This window comes from Pelophylax lessonae (assembly GCF_965119305.1).
Source record: "Pelophylax lessonae genome assembly, chromosome: 13".
Lineage (NCBI taxonomy): Eukaryota > Metazoa > Chordata > Amphibia > Anura > Ranidae > Pelophylax > Pelophylax lessonae.
In genome coordinates this window covers 131,073,909-131,094,361 of record NC_138780.1, presented here as the reverse complement: position 1 = coordinate 131,094,361, position 20,453 = coordinate 131,073,909, and the positions used below count along the sequence as shown (strand labels likewise).

Genomic DNA, 20,453 nt, shown 5'->3' with positions numbered 1-20,453 from the left:
GCAAAATTGACGCTCTTTTTTTGTTTATAGCGCGTGATCAAAAAATCGCACAGGTGATCAAATACCGCCAAAAGAAAGCTCTGTTTGTGGGAAAAAAAGGACGCCAAATTCGTTTAGGTACAGCGTCGCACGACCGCGCAATTGTCCGTTAAAGTCACGCAGTGCCGAATCGCAAAATAGCCCCTGGTCGTTTAGCAGCCAAATCCTCCGGGGCTTAAGTGGTTAAGTATATCTTTCTAATGGCTACTCTCCACAGAGAGCAGGATCTATTAGTGAGGTCTGCTCGCACGACCACACGGCGCGTAGCCGTGATGATGTCACACGGTAGGCAGTGAAGTAGGCGGCAACATGTTTCGGAGCCTCCTAGCTCCTTCGTCAGACCGCGATCCTCCGTTGGCGTAACAACGCTAGCACAGGGGATAACACTTTTGTGCAAACGGACTCCATCCTGAACTTCTGCACCCACACAAAGCAGTTCAGCTCCTTGAGGTCCAGGATTGGACGCACTTTGCCTTCCTTCCTGGGAACTATTAACCGATTTGATCAAAAACCCTGAAAACGTTCCGAAATCAGAACCGGGACAATTACCCCTTGAAGCAACAGACTCTGTAAATGGTCTGGGTACAGGCACAAGTTGGAAGGAAAGAACCTTGCTGTGGGACAAAAACTAAACTCGATCTAGCCGGACCGAACGACTTCGTTGACCCACTTGTCTTGTACCAGGAAAGTCCACAGGTCCGGAAACCAATGAAGACGTCCCCCCACCCCCAACATGGGTGAGGGTGCACCTTCATGTTGAAGGAGCTTTGTCCGTGGGTCTGGAGAAGCCTGATCTCAGCTTGCCAGACCAGGTACATTTGGATTCTCCAGAAGAGGACCTGAAAAGGCATTGAGCCCTTGTCAGTTGACCCTGAGGGACGAAAAAAACTTCTCATGAGCCGAGTAGGACGACCCACGCCTATGACGAGGTTCCTGCAGAAGAAAAGTACTTTTTCCCCATGTGAGACCTTAAATGATGTCATCCAGGGTAGCCCCAAACAGGCGATCCCCTTGAAAGGGGAGATCAGTCAAGGCCTTTTTTAGAAGTCTGACCTGCAGACCAGCATTTAAGCAAAAAGACACACAGAAGGACCACTGCCGAAACAGAGTCGAGCCACTAAGGGAGCTGCATCCAAAGAGTCATTACAGATAAACTGCAGCCCCTGGACCGGCTGGTCCAGCCAGCTCAGCAAAGGCAGGGGGGGAGCTGCTCTTCCTCTAGGTCACGGCGTAAAAGCTTAGCCCACTCGGTCAGGGTTTGCGACACCAGGGCAATGGTGAATCTTGGCCTCAGTGCTGAACCAGCCAGAGTGCACATATTGCGCGCCACAGCCTCCGCCTTCCTGTCAGCCGGATCCTTAAAGGCCGGGGACTCTTCAACTGAAATTAGGATTGCCTTGTTCAATCTGGAAACTGGAGGGTCCACCACTAGTGAAAGAGTGCAGTTCATAATAAGGGACTGCTAATAGGGTAATGCCTAATAAACCGCTTAGGGACCCCAAGGGGACACTTTGGTCGCCCCCACTCTTTAGCGACCATTCTTTTAAAATAGGCAGAGAAAGGAAACCTCTTTGCCACTCTGGATGGCTTGTGAGTGCCAAAGGGAACCTGCTCCTCTGTCGCAGCTGCCTCCTCTATCTTTAAGGTCTCATGCACAGATACAATCAGTGCTTCCGCCAGCACCATTTTGTGCGTGGTTGCAGAAGTGGAGGACTTATCCTCACTATTTGAGGGTTCCAGGCGCGTGGTCGCAGACCCAGCAGGAAAACCCACGTCCGCGGTGGCCGAAACAGATTTAGGATCTAATGAGGCAGGGGAAGGCGGGGTGCTTTTTGCTAGCCTGCCACCCGAAAGCCACTACCACCTGGGACATAAAGGACTCCAGGACCATCATCAGTGCATTGGTGGATGGTTGGGACCCAAAGGGCCCCGCAGCCGCAGAGAGGGGGTCAGGTGGGGAGATAGATAAGCTCCAAAGACCCCATGAGCCACCATGGGGACCCCACAAAAAGTGTAAAACACTACAGCCTCCAACACGCTGGCAGCACCACCGAGTCGCCAGGCACAAGTACTAAGCAATCAGCAGGGAAGGAGAGAACTTCACCAGACTGACCACAGAGCAGAAACAGGCACCTGCAGCCAACATGATAGTCTGCACTCCACGTGCAGCGATCAGGAAGTGAAAAGATCCAGGAGTCAGGACTAGGGGATAAGGAGGGGCTACCACTGCTGCCACCCGAAGGGCTCCACTGTCATGGCCGCCGCTATTTTCAATGGTAAACAAAGCAAAATGGTCGCTGGACTACACAAACATGGTCGCCGTGCTTAGAAACACAGGCTACAGCAAAATGGTGGCTCCACGAGACTCCCAAGAGGGATCCCTAGGCCTCAAGGACAGACCCAGGCAGGTTGGGGGGGGCCCTGGCAACGAACCCCCACCAACCAGGTACAAACCCTCCCCGTCCCCCATAGCCAGCACAGCGCCCTGCCTCCACCCCAGGAGGTGGACCAGACCACCCACACAGCCCCAGCATTAGTGGGGGGGAGGGGGAAACAGATGAAAGGATGGTGCCTGACAGGAAGGAGGGGCCTACGTCCAGAGATCCCAGCAAGGAACTAGGTTCTTACTCCTGACTAGGCAGAAAAAAAAAAGCTAAGTATCTGTAGCAGGGAGAGGGACTTCCCACAGGCGTAGACAAATTATTTTTCTGCCTAGTGTCTTACGCCTATGGGGGGGGGGGGGGGCAGTATAACCCAATAGTTATGAAGATCAAGAGCTGTGTCTTTCAATGAATGAAAGAGAAAGATGGTTTTCGTTTAGGGGACGCCAGAATGCATCCTGCGCCAGATGAAAGGTTGCAGTTGGGGACTTAATTCATATGCTTTGTAGGTCCCCAATTACATAGTTATTGGGAAGAGGTGCGTTGACAAAAACGGTCTTACAATTGGATCCGGTGCAAAGTCTATTGGGGCTTAATGAATAGCAGTTTTGACTTGTCTATCAAGCTACAAAAGCGATTACAGGTAAGCAGATAAATTCTAGGCCACCGTATATAACAGATTGGCTGAGAATAGTCATAATAAAATAAAAGCTGGTTTATATAAGAAAGGGGGGGGGGGGGTAAAAGTAGATCGGAAAAGATATAGAAAGCACGGTTGGAAACTCCAGGACTGGCACCAGAGATTGCGAATATTTAGGAAGTCTGTCCAAGTAAAATAACTTCAAATGGGACATGGGAAGGGTGATGGATGGCAGGGAGAGTTAAAAGAGTATGGAATGCATTTTACTTTTTGTATGCGATTCTTGTTTATTGGTAATGATATATACTTAAAAGAAAAAAAAAAAAACACTTTCTTATATCATGTGTTTTCTAACTACTGATGCCAGGAAAACTGGATTTTTTTAAGGACTTGCCATAAAATCCTTTTCTCTGAAGTTCGACAGACGCAGCTCTGCATAGACTATAGGGTTATGTTTCTCGTGCTAGGGATAGGCACTAGGCGGAAAAAAACTTGTACACGCCTATAGGGGCTGTACCAGCAGGCATAACCCCTCAGGCTCTGCTATACTCAAACAGTTGTGTTGTAAGCAGTGACAGAAAAAGACTCCATAACTCAAAACGTAGAGGGGTGGGTGCTGCGCATCGACCTTCAGAGAAAAGGATTTTACAGTCAGTTCTTACAAAAATCCAATTTTCTCTATCGTTCGACAGACGCAGCTCTGCTTAATCATAGACTATAGGGATGTCCCAAATCAGTAAAAACATGAGGGGTGGGAACAAGACAGGAATAAAAAAAAAACCTGAATGCCCCAATGGCAAAACGTAGCCAACCAGGTAAAACAGAGCTAAACCATTAACTGGAGCTCCCCCGAACAAGGAACTCTCAAAGAGAAAACAAAAAAGGGGGTTCTCTCAAACTGCAGCCTGCAAAACCTTGCGGCCAAAAGTAGTATCTGCTGATGCTAACATGCCTACCTTGTAGAATTTTGTGAATGTATGCACAGATGACCAAGTTGCCGCCTTGCATACTTGTAGCACCCGACGCCTGATGGCGAAAAGCCCAGGGAGGCACTCCGCGCTCTAGTAGAATGCGCCTTTACTGGAAAAGGAGGAATCTGACCCTTCAGTGAATAGGCCTATACCACTGTCTGTCTAATCCATCTGGAAATGGTTGCAGCAGACGCAGCCAGTCCCTTACGAGGTCCATCCGTAAGCACAAAAAGTGTCCCATTTTCTGAAGGCTGCAGTGGTCTCTAAGTAAACCCTAATAGCCCAGACAACATCCAAAGAATGTAAGGCATACTCCTTAGGATGCTGAGCTTTAGGACAAAGGGAAGGCAGTACAATGTCTTCATTTAAATTAAAATTAGAAACCACCTTCGGTAAGAACGACTGATTGAGTCGAAGTACCAAGACCGACGAGGCCAGTCTGAAGCCACCAGAATGACCGGAATGTTTTCCTCAGAGTAGACTTCTGGGGTGCCAGGGAACCCCTAAGGTCTGACCATTTTAGGGAGGGGCTCGCGCCCACCCGGCGACCTCCAGGGGTTTCGGGGGGACATTTTACTCACCCTACCACGGTACAAAGCGGGCGCCACTTTGAAACAGATGACCTCTCACCCGGGATGGGTGTGCAGTTAGCCAAGGGGAGGCTGCGACTCAGGGAGTTCCAGGTCCTCTGCGTCCCAGCGGGATCCACTTGCAGGCTGGTCACCATCCATCGGGGCACTGTCGTGACGAGGCCTGGTTATGGACTCTAACCTGCTCATGCTCGCAGGCCAGGCTGGGAGACCTTAAGGATCTAGATTATCCAGTGTGAATACCAGCTGGCTGTTACTTGTAGTTCCTCTGGATCTTAGTCCTCAGGAACGAACTAAAAAATAAAATAAAAACACAAAAAACTTTCCCTGTTACGGCTAAGACCGAAGTCCCAGCAGGGAACTACGTTCTATCCCTGTCACTAGGCAGAACAAACTGTTTGATTATAGCAGAGCCTGAGGGGTTATGCCTGCTGGGACAGCCCCTATGTGCGTGGAAACGTTTTTTTCCCACCTAGTGCCTATCCCTAGTGGGAGCAGCATAAACCTATAGTCTATGATTAAGCAGAGCTGCATTTGTCAATGAACGATAGAGAAACTTGCATTTTAAAGAAGAGGTTAGGAAAAGGGGTTTTTTAGTACTCATCCCCAATCTTTTTCCCTAAAGTCCTGACATGGACTTTAAAGGATATGGTGATATTTTAGCATTATAAGCCTGTAATAAAATACCGCCCCCCCCCCCCCCAAAAAAATCAGCACTGGTTGTAGCAACTTCCCAGATTGCCATTTTATAAAAGTCAAGTGGCAGTCCACCTACATAATCCGTTCAGATCCTCTTGCCAAGAAATATGAACTTGAGTAATAAATGTGTACTCACCATTGCAACATCGTCTAATATACTTTGTGGAGAGCTGTGTGCCATTACCTATTGAAGAAAATTGACAATTAGTTGGAACACAGGACTATGCGAGACTTACTGCAGAATAGAAACCACATTTTACTAAAGAGAACGAAAACCGGTTTTGTACCCATGTACTACTACAAAACAGGCTGCTATTGTTACTGCTTTGGGAATCTTCTGTAACCAATGTGAAATCTTTACTTGTAAAATAAACGTATACATATTGAGTTTGAAACTGCAATAATGACCATTGTTCTTATTTCCAACATCTGCTTTGCAAAGGTAAAAATAATGTGCTTGCCTGAGTACCATTGTGAATTTATTAACAGTTTACAAATTCAAAGTAAAAGAAAAAAAAAAACATCCTAAGTTTAGTCCTGTAACAGAGCACCAAGGTCGAGGACTGAATCCTTACCATAGCAACTATCTTCATAAAGTTTGTATGCAGTCTCAAAATCTGCAGTTTTTAGGTTCTTCAAATTCCTGCTGCAGCACAGATACCAGTAAAATTAACTGACTTCTGCTTACAATGGTCCCAGTGTGCCTGTCGAATGACTATCAGGGACACGACATGCAATTTTCTTTATGTCAAGGAAATGCAAATGGCCTCCATAATCTCTTATCCTTTGTACCAGTGTTATATAAATGAGCAAACCTACATACGCTGACCTGCACACATTTTTTTTGCACACATTTTAAAAGCCTTACCTTTGAACACACAAAATCAACCAGCGTGGCTTCTTCTTCACCAATGTACTCTATGATCTTCTTATTGATCCAGGGCCTAATTCTTCGCTCCATTAATGTCTGAAGAAGAGATTGTGTGTTTATATAAATATATATAACTCATAAAATCAGTCCATATATTACAATTTCTCTTTATACATTATGCAAACTACTGAATGTCCTTTACTCATTGTACTTCCACATCCCATTTGCCACAATTTGTGTTAGAGAATTTAGTACAGTAGAAAATAACAGGACTTATAGGTAATACAGGACTTATTTTTTTGATTTAGTTGTGCATGGAAGAGGCAACCCTAACGAAATTAGTAAAAATGTGTGCAACTGTAATAAAACACTGCCTGTACATAGAGTTGTTAATTCTATATGGATAGCACAGCCCAAGAAAAAAAAAAAAAATTCTTGGTGCCTTGACCTGTTCTTGGGGTCATTTTTGGCACTCATTTAGAAAATTGCATTAGCTAGACTGTATCAGCTCTAGTTTCTTAGATATAATTGAAATTAGATAAAATGTTTATTCAGTTTTTGAAAAGATAGTGCTGATCAACTTGTTGTTCTGTTACCTAATTTGTGTTTTTGCATATAAGTTGGCAGATAAAGTGAGAGCATTTATGTACCTTCAACTGAAATTTTACATTGAAAACGTTGGATTCTAAAGTGAAAATGATTAACTGTATTATAGTTGTGATCATAGGCGGTGTGTGTGTGTGCTTGGCTACTCATATCGTTTATTTTTGCAGATTGAGAACTTTAGAGGTTATGGCTTCTTCACGATGGTGCTGCATGAATCATCCCAATGTATTTTGTGTTATATTATATATATATATATATATATATATATATATATATATATATATATATATATATATATATATATATATATATACACACACATACATACATATATATATATATATATATATATATATATACACACATACATACATACACATTTTTGGAATCCGGTCAAATCTACCCAACAGGTCTAACGTTCGAGGCACCAAAAAATATTTTGGCCTGTGTAATCATTACACACACAGTGGTCTGTAGACCCTAATGACATAACAATGCTCCTGGTGGTCAAAGACCATGTAACCTACAATGTCCAAGCTTCCAGTTACAAGTCAGCAGAAACTAGCCATTTGCCACTGCTAACTTGCTCTTCAATGTTACACTGCTCTGGTGATTCAAGATATCAACTAATCACTATTATACTGGTCTATGAAAGATCATCAGGCAGAAAACAACGTCCTGTAAATTTCCAAACCCCACCTCCCCCAAAAAACTGTTGCCACTGCGAGATGCATGCTTGCTGTTACCCTAATTATCTTGAAAGTACACTTCTGTGACCCAGTCTGTTTTAAATTGAACTTTGTCGTGGTCTAACAGTCCTTAACTTCAAGAGCCTGTTCACAATAATTGTTTTCAACACAATACATTAAGACAAGCCATTCGCTCTCAGTGGGCTACCAATGCACAAACTGGGAACACAGCACTGCATAGATGATTCACATGTGGGCGTTGCTGCACACTTAATGCAAGAGAGTTGGGGTGCCAATTAAATTGAACGGCACAGTAAAACACTGATTCAGGTTTCAAAAATTGAATTAAAATAAGTATTGACTGAGAACACGCCCTGCTAACTGCCTTTTTATACTCAAAGGAGATAGCCCTAGGGGCAACGAAAGATGGTAGTTAGGGAAACTTGCAGCCCATAACAGCAAACTCAAATCAGAAGGGCAAAGAGGAGGTATTTCTCACTAATAGGTTAAGTAACATGGTGTTGAATTATAGCAGGATGCCTATATCTAAAGCCAAAGTTGAGTTAGTAGGCTTTTTTTTTTATCAGCACAAGGGTAATTGCATTCAACAAGAAATATCCCTTGTGCTGGTAGCTGGTCTCTTAGTTGAAATTCTCCACGCCTATTCTTCAGGTCATAGGCACTCATCAAGAGTGCTGACTATGGCCACCCTTTCTACCCCCTCCTCCTCAGATAGAAGCTGTACTATAGCTTCCATCATTGAAAAGTGCTCTCTGAATGAAGAACTACTTACTCATCAGCCTGGCCTCCAATCTGAGAACAGAAGATTATAACTAAGAGGCCAGTCACCATCACAAGAGACACTTAATGAATGTAAGTATTGTCCCTGTTGCCGATTTAAAAGACTTAAAAACTTAAGCTTTAGAGTGTTGGTTATATATATATATATATATATATATATATATATATATATATATATATATATACACATACATACATATATATATATATATATATATATATATATATATATATATATATATATATATATATATATATATATATATACACACATACATACAAGGATAAAGTAGTACTAAAGGCAAAACCTTTTTAGTTTTGGAAAGAGTAAGGGAAGCTTATAAAACCTGTTTGGTTCCCATTGAGGAGAGTTACCTTCACTTCCTATCCCATAGCCAAAACAGGAAATGAGGATATCCCTGCAAATAAAGGCAATCCATTGGGGCCACCAGGTCATCAGATTTAGTGCTCTCATTGGAAGATTCCCCCCATTTTACTGCTCCGGGGACAACCATATATTGGTAATATTGGTTTTCATTTCACTTTGGAGAATGGTAAACATGACAAAAAGAAAGGGTGAATCTCTCTAAAGGAAAGCAGAGCTACGTAACAGGTTTTAATCCACTTCCCTTCTTTTAAAAAAAAAGTGTTTTGTCTTCAGTATTACTTTAAGATAACGTAAGATTTTATGCAGGAAAAAAAATAGATTTGTAGATTTCAATCCTTAGACTTCTTGTGTAGTCATTTCCAGTTTAAAAACTTGGCCAGATGAAGATTTCCATCAGCAATTGCTATGAGCAGCTGAAAGAAGAAAAACACTCACAGTGTCTACAATGGACCAGTCCAAAGGATAAGCAAACAGCTCTGGCTTAGCTGTAGGTATTTTTTCAATAAGACTCTTGATATGTTTGCGTTTCTCTTCTGTATTCACATTATTTTTGGCTGAAGCTTTGTCATCATCACCATAATCCAATGGAACCAGTTTTCTTTTTCTTGGCACCTCATCACTGTCTTCATCCTCAAATTTATTAAACACACTGTCCACTGGCAGTTTCTTCCTTTTTGCAACATTTGTCTGACTCGGACTACTGGAGGCTCCTAAAAAAAAAAAAAAGAAAAAAAAAAAAAAAAGTTATTAGACTTCAATATCCATAAAATAGCTGCAAGACACACAAACACCCGCCAAATACCTAGAAACACACCACTTACCCAATTTTAGGCTCAGGCCTATTTTTGGCCGGTACTCCTCTTGTGGTTGTTGCTCTGGCGAATTTTCATGCGGAATGATGATTCCACATGGAGATTCATCCCCTGGAGAATTGGGGGTAGCATGTCCACTACCAGATGAGACAGATGGGGCAGAACTAATAGGCCTCATGGTAGGCTTAAGGCAAGGCTTTGGTTCAGGCTCCTCCTCCTCTTCCACTTGTTCCTCCACTTTTACTTCTCTTACAGGTTTTTCCTCCTCCTCCTCTTCAGATTCAGGCTGAGGCTTAATCTGTGGCGGCTGTCGACGCCTTTCTGCCTCTTGTTCCATCTAAGCATCAGAAATAAAATCGATTCATGCAGATTAAAATACACAAATGCCCAAATTATTTTCTGCTGGTAGAAGACATGTCAGATGTTTCCAAGAAATTTTTTATAATCTACATCAAACAAGAAATACTTCAAATGTATAAATCTGGTACTTTGCACTGCAAAGTTATTTGACTTCAACTCGTGTTCTCTAAAGTCCTGCCTTAACCACTTCAGAACAGGGCACTTCACCCCCCTTCCTGCCCAGGCAATTTTCAGCTTTTAGCGCTGTCACATTTTGGATAATTGCGCGGTCATGCAACGCTGTACCCAAACAACATTTTAATCATTTTTTTCTCCTACAAATAGAGATTTCTTTTAGTGGAATTTGATCACCTCTGGGTTTTTTCTATTTTGCTAAATAAAAGACCGAAAATTTTGAAAAAAAAAGTTTCTCCTTTGTTTACGTTAAAAATGTTGACAAGTAAGTTTTCTCCTGCACTGATGAGGCGGCACTGAAGAGGCACTAATATTTAACACTGATGGTAACTGATAGGCCGCACTGATATGCAGCACTGATGGGCTCTTATAGGTGGCAGCAATATGCAACATTGATGGGCACTGTTGATGGCACTGATCGGCACTACACCACTGATGGGCACTTATATGTGGCAATGATGGGCAGCACAGATGGGAACTGATGGGCACTGATAGATGGCACTAATAGGCAGCACTGATGAGGCACTGACATGCATTACTAATGGGCACTGATTGGAATTCCTAAAGGCACGGGTGGGCATCCCTAGTGGGTCTGCACAGATTATCAAAGTGCTGATTATCAGTGCAGACAACACCCCCCCCGGTCAGGAGAGACGCCGATCGGCTCTCCTCTACTCGCGTTTTGTCAGCGCGAATGGAGGAAAGCCTATAAATGGCACTTCCTGGTTACGATGTGACCAGCTGTGATTGGTCACAGCTGATCACATGGTAAAGAGTCTACGTCATAGGCTCTTTACCGGGATCAAAGATGCAGTGTGTCAGAGTGACACACCGATCCCCGCTCTGCGTGCCCTCACGAACGGCTTATCCTGCTGGACGTCATACGATGCCAAGTCAGGATAACTTAACCACTTTGCGCCCGTCAATCTGCTATATGGCAGACGGGAAGTGGTAAAAAAAAAAAAAAAAAAGATCCTTCATATTCCTAATGTTCCAAACAGCCTCTCAGTTGGCCATAGCAAAAATGTAGAACAGAGTGAGAGTCATAGGCCAGCCAGATTCTATGGGACACCGTTCCAGGACATTAGCCAGTATTTACTGGGGTCTAGCTCCATGCCATCCTAACAAAGTTATTGGGAGAAAAACTGTACACAATTTTTGCTGGGTAATCTGCGGACTTGGGGGGGGGGGGGGGGGGGGAAAGGGATTCTAACCATGCGCTCCTCAACCTAATCATCCATACAATAGATTTGGTTTACTAGGTACATTTGGTCTCCCAAATAATTGGCAACAAGGTCTTGGCTGCAATCTGTAATAGAAGATAGGTAGGAAAAGAACAAGGGAAGTGCTCCCCTTAGTGTTAAACCTCCTTTTCTTGACACAATAAAAAATATATTGAATGCACATGGTTCCAGTAAAACAGAACACTTGTCTCAGTGCAAATGAAGCCAGAGTGATCCCATCCATCAAGCAGAACGGCTGCTTCACGATGTGCTTCAGAGCCTGCTGCCTAGGCTCTGAGCTAGGGGCTGCTGCGAGGATCAGGACACTCAGTTACTGTAGTCTACAGTGGTGCAGTAATGAACCTGGGGCGGATGTGAACCCCAGAACAATGCGTCAAGGGGGGGGGGGGGGGGGTCACAGAAAGAAAGTCGTGTACTCCAAATTACTATGGATACTGCAAAGCGTTTCCGAGGGTGTGGCCTCCAAGCATGCTCAGTAGTGTTTCTCCATCTCCTTATAAGTAGACACCAGCTCAGAATCACAGGAGGCCGCATTAACCCGTTGTAATCTATAGCTTTTCTATGAGGCATTAATGTGTATACACACACAATCCGAACTGTATCAGCAGTAATATACAGCTACAGGTAAAATTTAAACACTCAGGCACATTATGCCAGAGAAAGTACATACCGGTAAAAAAAAAAAAAAAAAATCATACTACTACTAAGCTGAGAAAAATAACATATATGCCATAAACACATCCTGTTCCAACATCACAAAATAAATTTGTTTAAAAAAAAAAAAAATTGTATATGTAGAAAGCTATTAGACATGGCCTATGAGAGGTATAGAAAAAAAAAATGGGACAACTTTAAAAGGACAAACACAGGAGGAAGGTTCCAACAGAATCCCCTGCCTTACCAATTTCAATAGCCAATTTTAATCCATAAGTAGGATTGTCAAGAAACACTGGCTGATACTGCTCAGAGACCCTATATTGCAAAAAGTGCTTCCTGACACACCTCAAGTAGTTTTTCGTAGTTTTTCGAAAAGGAAAAAAAAAAAAAAAAAAAGCACTCAGTAGGATCCGAAACAGCACAAAGGGGTTAGACCGTATAACTAGGTTTCTGTATTTAAAAGACACCTACCATTGCAGAAAGAGTAACTAAACCACGCCCATATATCACCAGAGGCCGAAAACCCTTCCCTGGCAGGGATGGAAAGACTCACGAAACAAAGCAATTACGCGTGCCACACAATACGTGATTTATGGTTTAAACTGTCCTTGTGGACAAATCTGTGTGGGCAGATCTGGGCAATGAGAACCAGGTTTGGGGAACATTGTCATCTGATAGAACTGGGTGACAGAACAGAGTTCCCTGACACTGCCTGCTTTCACAACCAGAGCCCAAAGGGTCTAAAATCTACTGGAATTGAAGCAATTTCATCTCAACTATGAGGAAAAGAAAAATATGACAAACTATGTAGTAAGGAAACTTACTGGATAGTATGACACCTAAAAGTAATTATTTTAGGACACTCCCACATTCTTTCCCTTCACTGTAACATGTAGCAATAAAGAGAAAAGTTGTGTCAAAACATCTATATTGCAATAGGGAGAGAAAAGCCCTTCAAAATTATAATGTATAATAAAATAGCCTTGGAATTCTTTTTTTTTTTTAGTTGTTTATTACTGTGTGTACATACAGGTGCATCTCAAAATTAGAATACCAAAAAGTGATCTCAGTAGTTCAATTCAAAAAGTGAAACTCATTTTATATAGATGCATTACACAGAGTGATCTATTTCAAGCATTTTTCTTTTGATGATTATGGCTTACTGCTAACACTCAAAAATGTAGTATCTCAGAAAATGTGATTATGACATAAGACCAATAAAAATAAAATAAATACAGAAATGTTGGCTTACTGAAAAGGTATGTCCATGTACAGTATAGTATCCACTCAATACTTGGTCATGGCTCCATTTGCATGAATTACTGCATTAACGTGGCATGGCCTGGAGGCGATCAGCCTGTGGGCACTGCTGAACTGTTATGGAAGCCCAGGTTTGTTTGTTAACGGTCTTCAGCTCGACTGCATTGTTGGGTCTGGTGTCTCATCTTGCTCTTGACAATAACCCACAGATTCTCTATGGGGTTTAAGTCAGGCGAGTTTGCTGGCCAATAAAGCACAGTCAAACCATGATCATTAAACCAGGTATTGGTACTTTTTTGCAGTGTGGGCAGGTGCCAAGTCCTGCTGGAAAATGAAATCAGCATCTCCATAAAGCTGAACAGCAGATGCAAGCATGAAATGCTCTAGAATTTCCTGGTAGAAGTCTGTGCTGACTTTGGACTTGATAAAACACAGTGGATCACTGACTGTGGAACATTTTGCATTTCATTTGGAAATCAAATCAAATGAGGTCCAGTGTGAAGTTTCCACAATCTTTGATCAGCACCTGCCCACACTGCCAAAAAGAGTCAATACCTGGTTTAATGACCATGATATCACTGTGCTTGATTGGCCAGCAAACTCACCTGACCTAAACCCCATATAAAATCTGTGGGGTATTCTCAAGAGGAAGATGAGACACCAGACTCCAATGTGAAACTGAAGGCCGCTATCAAAGTAACCTGGGCTTCTATAACACCACAGGCTGATCGCCTTGGCATGCCATATTAATGCAATAGTTCATGCAACCATTGAGCCCTGACCAAGTATTGAGAGCATACTACACTGTACATGGTCATACTTACATTGCTCTATTAAATTTTCTTTTTTTTTTTTTTTTTTAATCGGTCTTATGTAATATTCTATATATTTTCTGAGATCCTGAATTTTGGGTTTTAACTAGTTGAAAGCCATAATCATTAAAATTAAAAGAAAAAAATGCTTGAAATAGATCACTCTGTAATCCATCATAATATATGTTTTTACTTTTTGAATTGAATTACTGAAATAAATTAACTTTATGACATTCTAATTTTATGAGATGCACCTGTATACACACTTATGCCTCATACAATATCAGTAGATTATCAGTAGATTACAAGGGGTTAATCTCTCCTGTGACTCTGAGCCGGGGTCTGCTTATAAGGAGATGGAGGAGCGCAACTGAGCATGCCTAAAAAGACACCAATGTCTCAGAAACGAGTTACAGTATCCATAGCAATTGGAAGTACATTGACTTGTGTTCTGTGACCCCCTTGGCACATCAGTCTGGCGTTGAAAGCCACCCCAGGTTCCTCACTGCACCATTGTAGACAGTAACTGAGTGACTCCATCCAGATCCTCGCAGTAGCCCCAGGATGGATGGGATCTGGCTTCATTTGCACTGAGACAAAAGTGCAGTTTTACTGGAACCATGCTTGTGCATCCATTATATTTTTTTGTGTCAATAAAAAGGAGGAGCTTTTACACTAGGGGAGCCCTTTCTATGTTCTTTCCCTATCTGCAGCCTTGAAGAGTATCACAATACCCTGTTTTTAAGTTATAAATCTACTTCATGATTAGTCATGTGCAACTCTCAGGAATGATGGCATGAAAAAAGTGTGTACACCTTTGACCATTAAATGGTTAAAGGAGAGATAGGAAAATCCACACATGGAGAAGTGCGTCAAAGTGCTGTGAACATGGGATAAACCTGTTAATGAAGAATATGAACTGGGAATAGTGGGTCTCTTCTAGTTTATTTCAAATTTCTAACTCTGCAAGCCAAATATACTGCCACATTTTAAAGGACAAAGAACTCAAATGTTTCCCTCAATACATAAAAAAAATGCTTTTACCTCATTTCTAACCAGGCCAATTTGCAGCATTTAGTACAGTCGAACTTTGAATGACAATTGCACCGTCATGCAACACTGTAGCCAAACTAATTTTTTTTTACATTTTCACACAAATAGAGCTTACTTTTGGTGGTATTTAATCACCTCTGCGGGGGTTAAATTTTTTGCTAAAATGACCAAAAATTTTGAAAAAGGAAAAAAAAAAAAACAACTTCATACTTGGTTATAAAATTTTGGAGGCTGCACTGGTGGGCACTGTTGGGACTGTACTAATAATGGGGACACTGATTATCAGTGTACATGTCTCTTTAGAGAAGCTGGTTATGGGCTTTCTTCTCCTCGCCTCATGCTATCAACATGAGGAAAGGAGTGCCGATAAACGGCTTCTGTTTACATCAGTGACCAGCTTTGATTGGACACAGCTGATCACGTGGTAAAGAGACGCTGATTGGCTCTTCATTTCAACCTGTGATCAGCAGTGTCCTCCGGTTGGCTAGTTTTGGTAGGTACTGGCTCCCATTTCCATATTGATAACCTAGGCAATTGCACCGGAAGTTCAGCCCCCCACCTCCCAACATAGTCCCAAGTCCCTGGTGGCTGAAGGATCATTCACACAGTGCGGCTAGTGTATATACAGTGTGAAGCCACAAGGAGTCACAACTGGCTTCTCACACTAAACATGCTGTTGCCGAAGAACTGATCGGGTAAGGAAGACGCTGGATCCTTGGGCAGGAATGCGTCCTTTTATTAAAAAGTCAGCAGCTAAAGTATCTAACAGCGGATTTAAAAGTTTTTTTCAAACAGGCTTTAAGAAAAAGGTGAAGTGGATACGGATGTAAACCCTAGCTTAGCAGAACAAAAAATGAGTCAGAGGTTCTGCACATAGGGAGGTGTTTTTTGAAAATTAAAAATGACAAGCCAAGAGAAAAAAAAAAAACTAATACTGACCCTCTGAAGTTCAGCATCTGGGTCTGGGTGTCCTTCAGCCAATAACCTCTGTCTGATTTCCTCAAGTTCTTCTTTCTCTCGTTTTCTGTCCCGTTCATCTGCTTCAATCTCCTTTTCCCTGTCCCTTAACCGCTTCTGGAGAGCGCTCCCTCTGAAAAACAAGTACATAAATTTTATGGAGGTGTAGTGTTAAAAAATTAAATAAGTTTAAAAAAAAAAAAAAAAAAAAAAAAAAAAGGTCAACATCTCAAAGAGCCAGCCGTTTTAAAATAAAACCCAATGCATGCTCATCCTGCAGAAACATGTATTATTACAATTCATCCTAGTAAGAGAAATTCTAATGCACTTCTGCAAAAAGATTAGGAATTTTGACTAACCTGTAAATTCCCCCATGTTGCAGTACAGTACAGGACTTTTATTTAAAGACTATAGGTTATTTATTGATGATGCCTTGTGGGAGGGCGAAACGCATTTAGCGTGTTACCAATCGTACGACGTCAGTTCCGGCTGGAACGCACGCCGAGTAATACAAAAACCACGAGCCGCACTTATGCCCCATACACACATGCAGATTATCTGCAGACTTTTGTCTGCAGACTTACCTTTTCTATGTAGTGCAAGGGCCTGCCGGATTGCATACAAATTGAAAGTGTTTAGGTTTGACCTCATATTATATGGTTTTGGTAAGTCTGCAGACAAAAGTCTGCAGATAATCTGCACGTGTGTATGGGGCATTAGGATGAAAGCTGTATTTTAAATGTAAGCGGATATTTTTCAATAAAGGATTCCTTTTAAACGTACTTTCACCATGGAGAATCCGCTCTTTATTTGGGTCACGGAGAAAAAGAGTGCTCAGCATATACCAGGGTGTAATCCTCTGGCATATCTCTTCCCTGCCCAGACGGACATTGGAGCAACAGCTTAAGGATACAGGCTTCAGTTTAAAGTCCTTTTGGTGAGTAGGGACACAACAGGGGAGCACCACTTAAGAGCACATTTGTAGCACCTTTTAGATTGCAACAATTTAATTGGAGCACCACAAGCACTTCACTATGAACTTTATGTGTGCAATATATTGATTTTTGTGTGTAATTTTTACAGGCACTGTCACTTACAATGCATAAGTGTTTTTGTTAAGTTTGTGAGATTTATAGCAAAAGCAGCGCTGACACATCTTGTTTTATTATTTTAAAGGCACAGTCACCTTTTTTGTTGGCAGCAGCTTGTAGGTTTTACACACCTGTAGCACATTTTATACTCTATATATACTATCCATAAGCGCGAGGTCCTTTTTTGATTTATAGGTTATATATTGCTACCTTCAGGTGACTGGACACTGGAAAAACTATTGCTAAGGCCAACCCTAGAGTGTACACCATAAGGAGAGATCAAGACAGAGGGGAGGGACCTGTGTCCTGTACTCCAAAATATGAAATTTACAATAAACAATTATTGTAAATCGTACAAAAAAAAAACAAAACAAAAAAAAAATACTCCCTCTCTCTGCTATAGGCACTCAGTTTTTTTACAAGCAGTGTCAGAGAAAATACAACTCAGAGGGGTGGGTGCTGTGTCTGTAAAACATCAGAGAAATGGATTTTACGGTATGTCGAAAATCCCATTTTCTCCTTCGTTCATTGACTGACACAGCTCCTGATTCTTAACCATTAGGACGTCCCAAAGCAGTGTTAAACATGAGGGGTGAGAACAGCAAAAAAATTCCCAAGGCTAAAAACAGTAGCCAACCAGGCAACAGGGGCTCAACCAAAACAACTGGAGCCCACATGAAAAAAACACCCTCAAAGAGGACCAAGTCCACTAAACAGCAGCATGCAAAACCTTGAGGCCAAAAGATGCCAACACATCCACTTCATAGAACTTTGTGAAAGTGTGCACAGACGACCAGGTGGCTGCCTTGCAAACCTCCGTCACTGACGCCTGATGACAGAAGGCCTTGGAAGCACTGAGTGCCAGAGTAGAGTTCACCTTGATAGGGAAAGGAGGAACCTGACCCCTAAAGGAATAAGCCTGAATCACCGTCTGTCTGATGCATCTGGGAATGGTCGCAGAGGAAGTGGACAACCCTGTCCGAAACCCATCTGTAAGTACAATTAGGGAGTCTGACTTCCTAAAAGACTCCATAGTTGCCAGGTACACCCTAATCGCCTGAACCACATTCAAGGCATGCAAGACAATTTCCTTAGGATGTTTTGGCCTGGGGCACAGGGAAGGCAACACAATGTCTTTATTCAAAAGGAAATCGGAGACAACCTATGGAAGGAATGACGGACAGGAGAGAAGAAACATCTTATCTCTGAACCACCAAGTAAGGTGAACGACACGATAATGCCGCCAGTAAACACAATGTCTTCATTGCCACCTTCTGAGACCGCGTAAAAAAGGGAATCTCCCGAAGCTTCTCAAAGGTAAACCTCTGGAGGACCAAAAGCACCAAATTGAGGTCCTAAGGTGGCAACAGTGACCGCACTGGAGGAACCAAATGGCGAACACCCCGAAGAAAGGTACGCACCAAGGTGTGTGTGTGTGGCCAATGGTCGCTGAAAGAAGACCACCAAAGCAGACACCTGGGCTTTATGGTACTCAAGGCCAATTTCTGTTCAACCCCCCTGTGAAGGAAGGTCAAGATCCCAGCCACCGAAGGGGAGCGAGGATGAACCCCAAGGGACTCAACACGCGATGTTAAGTCTTTCATGTACAATGGACGATTTTCTAGAAGAAAATTGCCTAGCTTTTAACAGCGTTGGAATCACCGATTCAGACCAACCCCTATCCTTCAGTACCTGGCTTTCAACAGCCAAGTCATCAAAACCAGAGACTGTAAAGCAGGATGGAAGATTGGCCCTTGAGAGGAGGCTTCCGAGGAATGACAGTGACCCATAGAATCAGATCGGCGTACCAAGCCTGGCAAGGCCAGTCCGGGGGCCACGAAGATTAGTATAGGAAACACGTTTTATGAAATGGTATAAAAACAGAGGTAAATTTACTCACAAACCAATGCGTGCATCATAGCTTAGACATATCTGCTTAAGTCCATATACGTAAATTTACAATGCTCGTAGACACATCAGCTAACGCGTTAAGAGGTTATGCTATTCTTCAGAGCCTTGTCTGGGTGACTACTGGTATAGCTGAAGGACTTTATGGCCCGATTCCGTGCCTCTCAGCCTGGTGCTGTCACTTTGCAGATCCTCATGTCTGAGCGTCACTCAGTCATCCAGATAAGGATCTGAAGAAGAGGGTAACTTTGAAACGTGTTAGCCGATGTGTCTGCGAGCATTGTGAATTTACGTACAGTACAGACCAAAGGTTTGGACCCACCTTCTCATTCAAAGAGTTTTCTTTATTTTCATGACTATGAAAATTGTAGATTCACACTGAAGGCATCAAAACTATGAGTTAACACATGTGGAATTATATACATAACAAAAAAGTGTGAAACAACTGAAAATATGTTATTCTAGGTTCTTCAAAGTAGCCACCTTTTGCTTTGATTACTGCTTTGCACACTCTTGGCATTCTCTTGATGAGCTTCAAGAGGTAGTCACCTACAGTGGGTACGGAAAGTATTCAGACCCCCTTAAATTTTTCACTCTTTGTTATATTGCAGCCATTTGCTAAAATCATTTAAGTTCATTCTTCTTCCTCATGAATGTACACATAGCACCCCATACTGACAGAAAAACACAGAATTGTTGACATTGTTGCAGATTTATTAAAAAAAGAAAAACTGAAATATCACATGGTCCTAAGTATTCAGACCCTTTGCTCAGTATTTAGTAGAAGCCCCCTTTTGATCTAATACAGCCAGGAGTCTTTTTGGGAAAGATGCAACAAGTCTTTCACACCTGGATTTGGGGATCCTCTGCCATTCCTCCTTGCAGATCCTCTCCAGTTCTGTCAGGTTGGATGGTAAACGTTGGTGGACAGCCATTTTTAGGTCTCTCCAGAGATGCTCAATTGGGTTTAAGTCAGGGCTCTGGCTGGGCCATTCAAGAACAGTCACGGAGTTGTTGTGAAGCCACTCCTTCGTTATTTTAGCTGTGTGCTTAGGGTCATTGTCTTGTTGGAAGGTAAACCTTCGGCCCAGTCTGAGGTCCAGAGCACTCTGGAGAAGGTTTTTGTCCAGGATATCCCTGTACTTGGCCGCATTCATCTTTCCCTCGATTGCAACCAGTCGTCCTGTCCCTGCAGCTGAAAAACACCCCCACAGCATGATGCTGCCACCACCATGCTTCACTGTTGGGACTATATTGGACAGGTGATGAGCAGTGCCTGGTTTTCTCCACACATACCGCTTAGAATTATGGCCAAAAAGTTCTATTTTGGTCTCATCAGACCAGAGAATCTTATTTCTCACCATCTTGGAGTCCTTCAGGTGTTTTTTAGCAAACTCCTTGCGGGCTTTCATATGTCTTACACTGAGGACAGGCTTCCGTCGGGCCACTC

General features: G+C 42.6%; 1 protein-coding gene across 1 annotated transcript in view; it reads right to left on the bottom strand.

The window, feature by feature from the left end:
- The window catches only part of RBM25 (RNA binding motif protein 25), an 83,976-nt gene that overhangs the window by 5,300 nt on the left and 58,223 nt on the right, over positions 1–20,453 (bottom strand). Inside the window, exons 13-17 of the mRNA XM_082275757.1 lie at positions 15,987–16,137; positions 9,497–9,824; positions 9,111–9,385; positions 6,189–6,287; positions 5,457–5,504 (exon numbers count right to left, since the gene is read on the bottom strand). Coding sequence (XP_082131883.1) covers positions 5,457–5,504; positions 6,189–6,287; positions 9,111–9,385; positions 9,497–9,824; positions 15,987–16,137 — 901 coding nt within the window. The remainder of the gene's footprint in view (positions 1–5,456; positions 5,505–6,188; positions 6,288–9,110; positions 9,386–9,496; positions 9,825–15,986; positions 16,138–20,453) is intronic.